The following is a 12,948-nucleotide window of genomic DNA, read 5'->3' as shown; positions in this document are numbered from 1 at the left end:
CATTTGGTCATTCGCAGGTTTATACAATCTAATAAAATTCTAGCAAACTTCTATGTCAAAAGAAATAAAAATAGAAATTTTTTGTTCTAGCAAGTTTAGGTTTATATTGGAAGCTTTATATTTTTTTATACAGGAAGAGGTGGGCAGAATAACCATCTGTAGCGCACTATTATTGTTTTTGTACCGTGTATCCAAATGACCTGAGAGTACGTCTAAAAAGATTACTTCTACAGGAAAATTATTTTCAATGCAGATTTTAGCTTTTGGATTTCCAAAATGCGTTTAGGATAGTAGATGATTTTAGCTTGTAAGAACAGAAACACAATTATAAGGTTAACTTACAGAATGGTATCGGGAGGGTACTGATTCTCCTTCCTCAAAAAGGAGAAGTTTAAGATTAGAATTTAGTAATCCATCGAAGCATTTAGTTAGTTATATATGGAATTCGTAAATTTATCAGTGGAAATTATCGATCGATAAGCGAGAGGACGTTATTTTGGAAATTAATACTGTTCTGCTATACAATTTTCAATATTGCCTTAGCTTGAAAACCCGTGAGGTAGAGAAGGTGGCTGAACATGGCTTTGAAGGCTACCGCCTTAACTTCTTAGCGAGGAAGAAGGTATATTTTCAGGTATATATCGATGAAGAAGGTTATAAATATAATATTTACCTCACTCGTAAGGAAATTTCAATTAGTACTAATGATCTCTTAATGTTCTAATTAAATTTTGTAAAAACTTTGTAACATAAACAAAAACATGTATTTAACAATAAATATTTACTGTTCAAGCTTTTGTTCTCTCGCGAAAAAATGTTGTATACCTTGATATACATTTAGACAGTACTTGGTCCTATTTTATCTTTAAGAAAGTTGATGAGAAACATTTCATTGAAGAACACCGTGACTATTGTCTATTCGGGCTTTATTGCAATAAAATAAATATTTCGTCGGGTTTATTTATTTTTCATCCCGATTATTTATATTTCATCAGGAAACATCAAGGCGCCTCCTTCATTTTACAATACCACGGGTTGTAGCTATCTCTCCCCAAATGCGACTTGTTGAAGATAACCCCAGCTCATTGTCGCTCCTGGACATTTATAGACAACGAAGTGCAAAACGAGGTATTGAACATGACACGCCCATTACTAAGTATTATGAAAAGCTTGCTACTGTTCAAGCAAGGGGTGGTCAAGCAAATCACCAAGTATTAAAGGATATATTTAAAGAAGTTCAGAATGGGATGGTACCCAAATCTTTGATTTCTGATTGGGCTGCTGCAACTTTTCCATCGCCGACTGCATATTGGTCTTTTAGAAAAATGGTGAGTTCCTCTAATTACATTTGCTAATTTAGTAACACCTTTCAATTAATTTTATGCAATACCTCATTAAGTGGGGGGTGGTGGTCAAGAACTGATTTCTCAAAGAAAGGCTTCCTGGGTGCCCTTCTACACGGAGCAACTTGTATCTGTTGGTTTCTCTTTAAACCGTACATAGCTTGTAACAAACTATGTTTGCTTTGTGATTGTGCTGTGTGTCACAACACAAAGAAAAAATATCATATGCTATATATATATTAAAAAAAAAAAATATCTTTGCCACTAATATATTTTGCCAATTTTTCCTATCAGCTGTGCAACTTGCTACTGTGATGTTTTTTGGAAATATGACTATATCAGTGGCTTCTGAAATGCTAATATAAGACAATATCAGCCTTTCAGAAGCCAATATGGTCAATCCCTTTTTGGGGGGAGGGGAGGGGGTCGCTCAGCATTGAGGTTCGAGGTGCTTGATTTATTGGGAGTTTCTTATTATTACGAAACTAGTTTCTCTAATAATTTTTAGAAGTCAGCTAAGTCAGCTTAATAGAAGCCATATTCTAGTCCCTAAAAACTTCGGAAAATTAGACACGTTTATCACCAGATTGTTAGTGCACAAATTAAAAATATGAATGAACCTTTTGTTTAAATTGTCTCCTCTGATTGTTTGTCTACGAATTCGCTCCAGTTCGTCTCTTAACATTGTATTTATCAACATAGTGGGGATTGCTTACTAGACTAAATGTCTGTCTGTTCAGCTTTCTTTTCTTTTTTTACTTTAAGAAACGGTCTTAAAGTAGCTCTGACGCAAGTTTGCTAAAAGTCTAAGTATATGTAGCTGTAACGGTTGTATAATTTCTATAACTATGACCCTGTCTCTGTGGGATCATGTTCTTGTTCAGTGTTGTAATTTTTACGTTTGCCAATATTAAGCTAAATGACAACCAAATAACCATGCTTTGATCCTTGGTCTACATTTCTCTCTTCCACAATTTCTTTTTTTTATGACAGGATTAGTGCCTTTTACTGTTACATCAAACTTTTCATCCCATGATCCATTCTTTGAACCACTCGGATCCATCTTGGAGCCGCTTTCACCTCGCGTATACTGAATTTTACTGAGACGTCTGTCATTATTATCCTTTGTTATGTTAAGGGTTTGGCATCAAACTGCACCAGGTCGAGTAAAGTACTTTTCAGAACTGAGACTCAGAATACAAGTGACTAAAATTAACTCACTGACCTTGTTTTAATTGTGTAAGATCAGTAATCAGTCGAGAGGATTCAGGATCCTTTGTCTGAAAGGGCGAGGGTTTGAATCCTAGTGTACCTAATTATTTAGATTGGGACGGAGGTCAGTGGCGTGAATCTGTAAACTTAGCCAGAGTCGACCCAGCTCTAAATGGGTACCTGGAGGAGTCTGGGGAAGGTAAACAGGAAGGGTTTGCGAAAGCACAGGATGGTTGGCCCCCAACCCCCCATTGCATTTCCTGGCTGAAGGGCCAAGAAATGGAGATCAGCACCGCCGGTAGGGACTGTAAAGTCTAATGCCATATTCTTTACCCTTTTTTTTGCCTTACCATAACCAATGCGTTGTAAAAGCTTTGGAACCCAAACCGTAAAATAATTTGATTTAGATCACTGTTACTCTGAGAAGAAGATATGTTTCCAGAAGACTGTAGCACCTGCTGCAATGTCTAATCTAGTAATTGTATTGTCTAGTTTATAAATGACTTTAAAGTGTTGCTTTCCGTTTTGTTGTAGAATTGGTATCTAGAAATGATAAGAGTGGGCAAACGCGTATATCACGTTACATTTTTCCTTTGTTTATCACTACAATAACTTTAAAATAACGGTATTTAAATATGATCACGGCTACCAAAGTATTGATTCTCCTTGAATAAAAGTTTCAGTCAAACTTAAACTTCCAAAAAAAATTGTTTATTTTGATCGTTAAAAGAAAACTCTTTTCCCAATAGGTTATTTTTTAAAGCTAAAAAGCTCTCCACTCTATAGCCCTAGGTGAAGAGTTCGGAGATGCTCAGGGATCATATTCACCTCCAGTGAGCGGTATTTGAGGGTGAAATATCTACAAATAAGTGTTGCAGACCCTTAAAATCTTCAGTGCCATTATAAGATCCTTTAGTAGACTGAAAAGGAGAAGAATATTAATTTATTTCTTTGTTTATATCCCACACAGTGCAATTGTAAAAAATAATGGAGTAAAACAAGTGAATCAACAAAATGAAAACAAAATAAAAATCCACCATAATATTCACTAAATTGGATAAGACGATGGTCAGGGGAGAAACGCGTATAAGCCATACGTGAAAGCATCGCATGTCGCACCTCAAGTTTTGGAATTAAATCGAAAAAGCCTAAATTACTGAAAAGAAATAGGCCTTTTCCCAAGTTGGAAGATAAAGGAGAAATTTACAAAACATAAAGTAATGCATCCAGATTTTATTTAATTTACTATTCAGATTATTACGAAAAGACCTATTCTTTGGCTAGTTGTTTTCTTTTTTTCTAAATTTGTATTCCTTTTTTATTACTGTAATAGCAGGGCAATTAGAGCTATCCATGTATGACTACATCCATCTCTTTTATTTCATTTTTAAGAAGATTGATAGCTATTGCCCCTGTCTCTTACTTTAGTTTACCGTGCAACTAGCATTGATTGACTTTGGCGAATACGTATTTCATCTGACTCGTCTAAACCCAGACATGATGTACGTCCACCAAGATTCAGGATTGTTAAATGTGTCGTATTTCAAGTGGGATATTGACGATGAGACTGGTAAGATTTTTGTTTTAACTGTTTATCTATTTTTCTTTATCTGTTCTTTCCTCTCTTCTGTTCTTGCATTATCTGTTCTTCTCTCATCACTATCATTTTTCTTATTTGTTTTACTGGGTTTAATTTATTTTACATGTTTTCTGTTTAGCAACTAATCGTATAATAGTTCGCAAACTTACAGGTTACAAAATTTCACATTCGCTGTCCCCTTTTCTCGGTTAAGTTACTTTATCCTACCTCACATATTTATATTCGTTAAAACATGTGGTATTTTTGAGTAAGTAGCCTCTTTATTATCTCTCATAATCACATTAGGAGGAATCTTTTTCTATTCATAATATTTGATAACTTTCACCGGTTTTAATCGCTCTTTACCTTTTCTTTTAAACAAATTTTATATTTGATTTAATTCTAAATAATAAATAATTTCGTATAGATTTCGGAACTTAATTGATGCTTGATTGTGCTGAGTGTGCTGTCCTCTATGCATTTTCTGTGGTACTCCTTTGCCTTTTCAGAATATTTGAAACACTTCTGGGGGATGAGAACATCCACTAGAACTTGAAGGTGTTTAGTCATTTAGGCGCATGCTTTGGCTATTTTCATGATAGACAGAGCCGATTTTACATTTATGGGAGGATTGTATCAACTACGTTGCAGTTGCGTAATTATGGTGTTTTACAACCGATAAAAAGTATATAATACAGATTTCCAAGTGGCTTATCCTGCGATAGTAAAAATGGGGTTGGGAATTAGACTTGCCTTAATGATGGTGCTGTATGTTGGAAGACAGTGTTGCCATATTTTTTAATTTTATTAAATTTCTAAGCTTGCCTTTAACAGGCAGTCCCTTGCACTAACATATACATGGAAACTGGTTTCAGAAAGGAAGAAAGTGTTGACATCTATATAGTAAGGTAACAAGAGACTCAATATAATTAAACAATGAAACATAATTATTAGAACTATTCTCAGGAAAATGTGTATAGGTTTCATAAGAAGTCCGTTATTTCTTGATGTCTTGGTTTTAATTAGAATAATTTGATGCATTAATGAGAAATTTTCATCAAGAAAACGCCGAGAAACCGGACACACTGGTCTCCAGGTCTACCAAGAGAACCCTTTGAAAGAGGATATCAGACAGTTGATGACAAACTTGAAAAATTTACCCGTCGAATCAACCTATTTGATGCGAATGTCAGGCTTAGTTCTGAAATCAGTGTCGAGGGCTCTTTCGTCAGTGAAACCAACGAGAACGTCCTCGTCCTAATAAGGCAATGTACATTTTTGTTGTGTGGGAAGTTTTAGGGTGGTATAAACGACAACAAGCTGTTGGTTTTTGGTTTATCATCGCAACAATAAGGCCCTTGACTCAAAACAAGAATAGAAGTGGCTCTAGAACTGAACCTTGCGGAACACCACACTCAGTTTCAGGTGGTGAGCGGAAAAGAGGATCCTCGGAGATAACTCTTCCAAACAAATAAGTGTTAAACCAAGTGCAAGCATCCTCTCTTAAACCACAGTAAGATAATTTAGAAATTAAGACATTTGACGGGCCAACGAATTAAAAGCTTTTCGGATGTCTAAAAAATATAGCATCAGGAAGCAGACCATAATAAGTGTTGAATGTACAAAAATAAAAAGGATTTGAGACTTATGTGGAATACTTTCTTCAGAACCTAGCTGAAAATCATGAAAAAAAAATCTTCATTCTAAAAAGACAAGTAGAAGGGAAAGCATAGGCTTGCCAATAATATTTTTAAACACGGACAGTAAAAATATTGGCCGATAACTAGTTGGATCACTTTGAGGTCCACCTTAATATAAATCGATCACTTGTGCTAGCTTAAGTCAGCTGGGAAAAAATTTATTTTCAATACACAAATTTCGTCAAAGGCAAAATAATCAAAGGAAGAATGAATTTATTTGAAACATTAATTTCTTTGTGAAAATTATATTGGACGTAAAGATTCTTTTCGGTTTGTTTTTTCTTTTTCATCGCCAATTAAAAACAAATATAGAAAGCAAGAAAGCAATAACGAGGAAAATTCTATTGTGTCCTGATTTATTTTGTATGTTGCTGAAATAGACTCCCCCCCACCGACCCTAAGTGATGTGCCGTTTAGTGTGAACCATAGATTCGTGAAAATATTCCTTTTCTCTTTTCAGGGTCGTTAGAAGGCAATCGTCCTGTACCATTTAGATTAACTCCAAACCTGGCCGACTTTATAACTCCGTTAGCTGTTTCTGGTTCATTAACTGCAGCAATGATAGCTGCCGCAAGAAGTTTAAGCTACTCTCCATACAAACTTCAAAGTATCTTGAGAGCCATGCTTAGAGATGAGGTTATTGGCTGGCATAGAAAGGTTAGCTTACTTCAGTCGCCTAATGTGCTATGTTTTTTAAATGTTTTTAATTTCTACCTTTGAAAGCTCATTTAAATAAGGAAACTGACAATAAACTGTATTTAAAAACGGGTTCTATAGAGGGGTTAAATCAAATACAAACGATCTTTTGGGCAAATTGTAGTAGTACTCGATGAAGACTTAGTTGTGAGATTCCTAGGTATTATTGTTCTTTTTCTAGTTCTAAGAGCGCCTGCAGTCATCCTTGGACATGAGCGTATAAATCTTTTATTCCTCTAAGCACAAGGGGGTAAAGTGCGCATATCAACAGTAGGACTTAAAATAGAAAATAATTAGTGAGACCACACTGGCTAATCATAACAAGATGAGCCTGATCTTCACTATTTTTCTATTTAGTTTCAGTGTTCGTTTTAAGTTTAGGTTTTCTTTTATCTTTTGGATTTTTATCTGTATTTTTTTATTATTATTATTTGCACTGAAGACGGTAAAGCGGAGGTCTTGACCAAAATATCTTCATAGTTCTCTTTGTTTTTTTCACTGGATTTTATTATGTTCGTTTCTGTTCGTCTTTCATTAGAAATCTAAAAGGAGTCAAACTATACCTTGTACATGTCAAAATACCCCATGAAGTATCTACTTAGATCCTCTTGGCCTTATTTAAAGGTATCTTCGCTTAAAGTGGGTATCATCTGACTTTGTATCTTTATGGAACTAAGTACTGAAAAGACAGGGAAATTGTCGATGGATCGTTTACTAGTAGAGAATTCTGCAACAAATCAGGAGAAGAGAAAATGTTGTCGATCAAGGACGTAGTGATCATAGTTAAACTTGACAGAATACGGCAGTAAGCAAAGTTGATAGAAAATTCACCTCCCCTGAAATGTTGATAAGCGCAGGGATGATAAGCTCACATGGGTGAGTTCGTTTTGTCTGCGAAAGCTCATCGTAGATATGAAGAATTGAGAGGCGGATTTACTTGGATATCAGTATACGATACCTATAATAAGATCCCTCCTTTACTGCTTTACATGAGTAAATAGGGATTAAAATCCATTCCCCAGTCATTGAGAATTCCTTTATGACAGTGTACGGAAGGTCGTTAGGTATTTACAAGGTGAGACCTCCTCTTGCTGTCTTCTGTCAATATAATTACTTCATCTTATATCGGGTACATACAGCGGCATTTCATTATTAGGATCCAACAAGGTCTCGTGGGCAGAGTTGCCACCTGTTATACGAAATTGTTATTTTAGCACTATTTCGTCATGTCTAGCCCCGTAGCAAGTGCTACATTGAATGACCAAATAGTAGCAATAGCTTGCTACATTTTATTTTTATAATTTGTCTTGGGCAAAATAATGAAGATTTTGAAAAAAAGGCAGAGGAATTAACAAAAACGCGGAGCGCTTTTTTCCCGTATTTGTTTCGAAAAATTGGTGCTAAGTTTGAAATAACCAGACATTAAAAGGTGAAAAAAATGGCCTAAAACTAATCCAGGTACACTTAAACGGATTATGCGCGTGTCGGGGCGTAAGCCGCGACACGCGGACAAGTTTTGACTGTAGCACCGAAAATTTTTGTGTAGCACGCAACTTTGGGCTATTTTGGAACTTAAGGAACTGAATGTGGTTGTAACCCTGCTCACTTTGCCCAATAATATCTCGCAGCCCATCGCATACTAATTACAAGTAGTTATAGGCAGTTGAAGAAGATTTAAAGGAGGGAATTAAAATAGATAAGATTAATCGAGGTACAATCCCTAAAAATGGACCGGATATCTCAAGAAAATAGGGATATACCGTAGAATTTTGTCAGTTTATTTATAAAAAATAAAATATCAATGATTAACAATTTGTCGGCAAAATCACATCAACCAGAATTCATATTTATATTAGCTGATTATCCTTAGTTTTGACTATTTTTGGCCAACACAGTTGCGCACGCTCTTCTACATCCCAGTCAATTTAAAGCTTCTCTGTTTACTTCCTCCCAAGAAGTTCCACTTTTCCTTAATCCTTTCTTACGACCTATTTTTTTTTTCTTGTCCTAGATGGACGACCGAAAAGAACGACCATTGCCAATCTGTCATCCTTCATCTACAAAAGGTGTCCTAGTCATCTCAACCTTTCTCCCATTGTAACCCTAGAAAACGGGTTCAGTTATAGACTCTTTTACTAAAGTTGAGCTTTTGAAACTTATCTGGTTCGACGCGGAGCTGAACCTGTGTCATGCACTTTTCGGCTTCACCCTGACGCCCTATATGGAATGGACACGTCTTTAAACTATAACACAAAGCTGAAAACAATAACATGGGATTCACACGCAAAAAAGCAAAACGCATTTAGCCACGTCCATGTCAGTGTTAGTTCAATTGGCTGTATAAGTATTAGTCTTTTGTAGACATTGTAATCTGTAGTAAAATAGGCGAATACATACGCCCGACCGCAGGAGTTCCTGGTCGTGGTTTGCGCTTTGTTGGGTTCTAGTCGAAAGAGGAAAAAGAAAAAGAAGCCAACGGCTTTTTCACACGCATTTCAATGAATGGCCGTGTGTGTACGTGCGTTTTATTAGCTTCAAGGCTGTAATTTCTTTCTCGTTTTCAGAGGTGCACTGATAAAGATGGATATCCACCTGAGAAGGATACTGATCCAGAAATAATAATTACAACAGTATCAAAAGCTGTTAGCCAGATAATGAACAGGCTTCAGTCTTTGTCAAACTACGATGGGACCGATAACAAGGTAATTAAATGTAGATTTACTTTCTTTCTCTCTCTCTCTCTCTCTCTCTCTCTCTCTCTCTCTCTCTCTCTCTCTCTTTCTCTTTCTCTTTCTCTTTCTCTTTCTCTTTCTCTTTCTCTCTCTCTCTCTCTCTCTCTCTCTCTCTCTCTCTCTCTCTCTCTCTCTCTCTCTCTCTCTCTCTCTCTCTCTCTCTCTCTCTCTCTCTCTCTCTTTCTCTTTCTCTTTCTCTTTCTCTTTCTCTTTCTCTCTCTCTCTCTCTCTCTCTCTCTCTTCTCTCTCTCTCTCTCTCTCTCTCTCCTCTCTCTCTCTCTCTCTCTCTCTCTCCTCTCTCTCTCTCTCTCTCTCTCTCTCTGTCTCTGTCCTCTCTGTCTCTCTGTCTCTCTCTCTCTCTCTCTCTCTCTTCCTCCTTTGTTTTTCAATACTTGAAAATATGTTAGCACCGAAAATGAAAGATTAATTCAAAAATTCACTCGTTTATAAACTATAGTTCGTAGCTATTATTTTCTGTTAATATTTGTGTAATTACTATTAAGAAACTTGAATAGCCAAAGACATAATTGTCTGTCATTGTCTATCAATAGACTATCATGACTTTCTGGACATTAGGAATACATTATACTTGCTGTTATACATGTAATGAGAATTTCCATTATTTACTTGATATGTTGTCAGAGATGCCACTAATAAAAGGAAGAACGGGCTTTGTTCTACTCCCTGAGCCTCCAAAATCGGTAAAATATGAATGAAAATTGAAAATCTTTCTTGAAAACAGGGTCTGAATAATATTTGTCTTCGGTCTCCTTCCTTCTTCTTCTGTAGGAATTTCTTGGATTTTGACCCGTTGCCAGTGGAAGCTGTAATCGATTAGAGAATACGATCTGAGATTCTTTCATTGTTCTTTTTCCTTATTCAAATTTAAAAATAATAATAATAATAATGCAACAGACTGTTCTATTTCGTTTTTTTTTCTGAAGCATCTTGCCTCTAAATATTTAGGGTCATGCTTTGCTTGAGTTAATCACGTAAATGTCTAAGTTAGTAGGCCACTAGCGCACTTTTCTCGTCTATACTAGCTTACTGATAAAGCTATGAACTTTAAATGTGAAAAACACCGAACATACCTTAAAGATTGTTTTGTGAGCCTTAGCGTTGGTTGATCGTCTCTGAGACAAAGAACCCATTAAAGAATTTTCCTTGCACAACAGAGAACTTCCAAAGCTACAAAACGGCTCAAATTAAATTTCGTTAAAAGTTTGGTAAACATTTATAGGGGATCTTGAATGTGTCCAACAGTTTTGAAAAGCCAACGAAAGGCTACTTTTAAAATAAAGAAAGATATAATCTTTTACTATGCAAGGTGCTGTCTATTCAATGTACCTGAAGCATAAATAATATGTTCCCTGTGTTGGCGAAGTTTCAATTCAAATCGGATAGCACCACTAGGAACTCCCAAAGCTGTTAAATATCTCAAATGATACTTTCTTCGATCTGATTTTTAACCTTTTCCTAGCAAGTAGGCTAGAAGAATTTTTGGGATGTCCCTTTCCTGTAGTCTAAAAAGAAAATTCTACTACGTTTAATCGAAAAACAAATCATACTTTCTAATGGTGCAAGTTTCATTAAATCTAAATATCTCCGTCTTTGACACAAAATGGGGGAAGTCAACGTTTTTTCTAAGATTTCCGGGGGATTAAGTGCCGGTTTTAAGTTTTCCGTCGTTAACTGTATCTCTGCCAGATATTTGTATATTTAGTATGTTATAAATGTTTGACTGACCGATAAATAAACCAGAATCTGAATTAACCTTTTCCTAACTCTATAAGTTATGACATGACCGTCCAATCAGTTCTAAATAGTTTGGCTACACAGATTAAAAATGTTTATAATGGACGAAATAGGGCGGTTCTTTAAAGTTCACATTGCCTTATATTCAACCTATCCTAGAAACTGCGAAGGGCAGGTACATTCTTAAAATTTTTATATTTTCATTATAAGTGTTTAAAATATTGTTTTTTGCGATGCCATTTACATACCGTCCACCAGATTTTTATGTATTGAAAACTTTTCTAGGTTTCAAGCTTGGTTTCTGCAGCGAGTACGCAAGATAAGTTATGTCTAATGGATCCAGCGTGGCATCCGTGGTTATAGGCATGATTATCTTCGTCAGTGGCTGTATATAAAAAAACTGAATTTCAAAACTTGATTCAATCGTAAATTCTTGTTAATCTATTTGCCTTGCTCTGTTATTTCAAGAATGTAACTAGGCAGCGCTGGAAAAAAAAAACTAAATTTCATTGGATACTCTTGCTATTTGTGTCTTTTTTTATGTTGTTCATGTCTGGATAATGATAAGCCAAAATAGTACTTTCTTTCCTAATTTTTATAGCTTTTTTATTCTAATATGTGTTTATAGTGTTTATTATGGCTATTATTAATATAGTACTAATTATATTATAAATTTCGTTTCTAATATGTCTATGGTCGCTTTTTTCGATAAGGTCCATTCACTTTTTGTCTTAAATCTTTATTGTCGAAAGAATACAGTTGATACATAGTTTAGGAGTGACATTAAGTAGTGTGTGCGGTAGTCAAGATCCCTTCTGCTAAATTGTTTGCAATTACTTTCGGGCTTCCAAAATATAACTACTTTTCTCTGAAATAAAAATTTTCGTGGACGCCATTGATTTTTCTTTTTTTTTTAAACAAATTACTACATAAAAAAAAAATAAAGACCTAAGAATCAAATTACTACATATTAAAAAAAAAAAATGAAGAATGACTATCTCAGAATTTTGATCCGGTGACTTTGGGGGAAAAATGAGAGTGGGCACTAGAACTTTTAGTTTCCGTTAAAATGAGCTTTCACACGACATTCTAGGACCACTGAGTCGATACGATCATCCCTGAGAAAAAAACAAAACAAATAAACACGCATACGTGATCTGTCTTCTGGCAAAAAATGCGAAATTTCATATTTTTACAGATAGGAGCTTGAAACTTCTACAATAAGGTTTTCTGATACGATGAATCTGATGGTGTGATTTTCGTTAAGATTGCATCACTTTTAGGGGGTGTTTAGACATTTCAGGGGGATAGGACAGGAGAAAGAAGGGGTAGTTTTTAGGAAACTAATTGTCAAAACTGTTCACTTTAAAGGGTTGACTCTCATATCACTAGCAATAGCTTCACTTGATTTTGACTCCAAGATTTCCTTTGGGTTACTTTTTAGATTTTTGAAACACGTTTCTAAGACAGTTAAATCGTCAATGAATTTCCATCCATCCAGGAAATCAACACCAAGACTGTTTATTATGGTAAGAAATTTCAATTGGGCCTAATAGGGCTTTCTGTGGTGCACTATTTTAAATTGGGAGGGGATTAGAGTAAACACCCAGGTATTTGACGACTTGTGTTCTATTAGAAAGGAAGGACGAATTTGTTCGTATTAGATAGGGGTCAACTAGGAAGTCATTGGTTATTTTTTTTTTATGTATTGTGGTTAATTAAATCAAAAGCTGTTTTTAAGTCAACTGTGTTAACATTGAGCCAGGTATTGTTTTTTTTTTTTTTTCAAATTTATTACATATAGTGTCCTAAAGGTGAACCATATAGCGTAGTGTGTGGTAGGAGTAGAGCGTAAATTTCTGAATTGCCTTTGGTCACCATTTGGGATTGTTTTTACTTTCAACCAATCAGCTAAAAAGATTTCATATAAC

General features: G+C 35.3%; 1 protein-coding gene across 1 annotated transcript in view; it reads left to right on the top strand.

The window, feature by feature from the left end:
• LOC136030130 (transformation/transcription domain-associated protein-like) overlaps nt 1-11,702 on the top strand; it is a gene marked incomplete in the record, with an annotated part of 128,034 nt that extends 116,332 nt beyond the window's left edge. The window contains 5 exon segments of the mRNA XM_065708813.1: nt 996-1,328; nt 3,984-4,125; nt 6,295-6,491; nt 9,095-9,232; nt 11,303-11,702. Coding sequence (XP_065564885.1) covers nt 996-1,328; nt 3,984-4,125; nt 6,295-6,491; nt 9,095-9,232; nt 11,303-11,380 — 888 coding nt within the window.
• Between the last annotated feature and the right edge of the window lie 1,246 nt (nt 11,703-12,948).

Source organism: Artemia franciscana, chromosome 8 (assembly GCF_032884065.1).
Source record: "Artemia franciscana chromosome 8, ASM3288406v1, whole genome shotgun sequence".
In the NCBI taxonomy this organism is placed as follows: Eukaryota; Metazoa; Arthropoda; class Branchiopoda; order Anostraca; family Artemiidae; genus Artemia; species Artemia franciscana.
The sequence above is the reverse complement of the archived record's forward strand: the minus strand, read 5'-3'. Positions and strand labels throughout refer to the sequence as shown.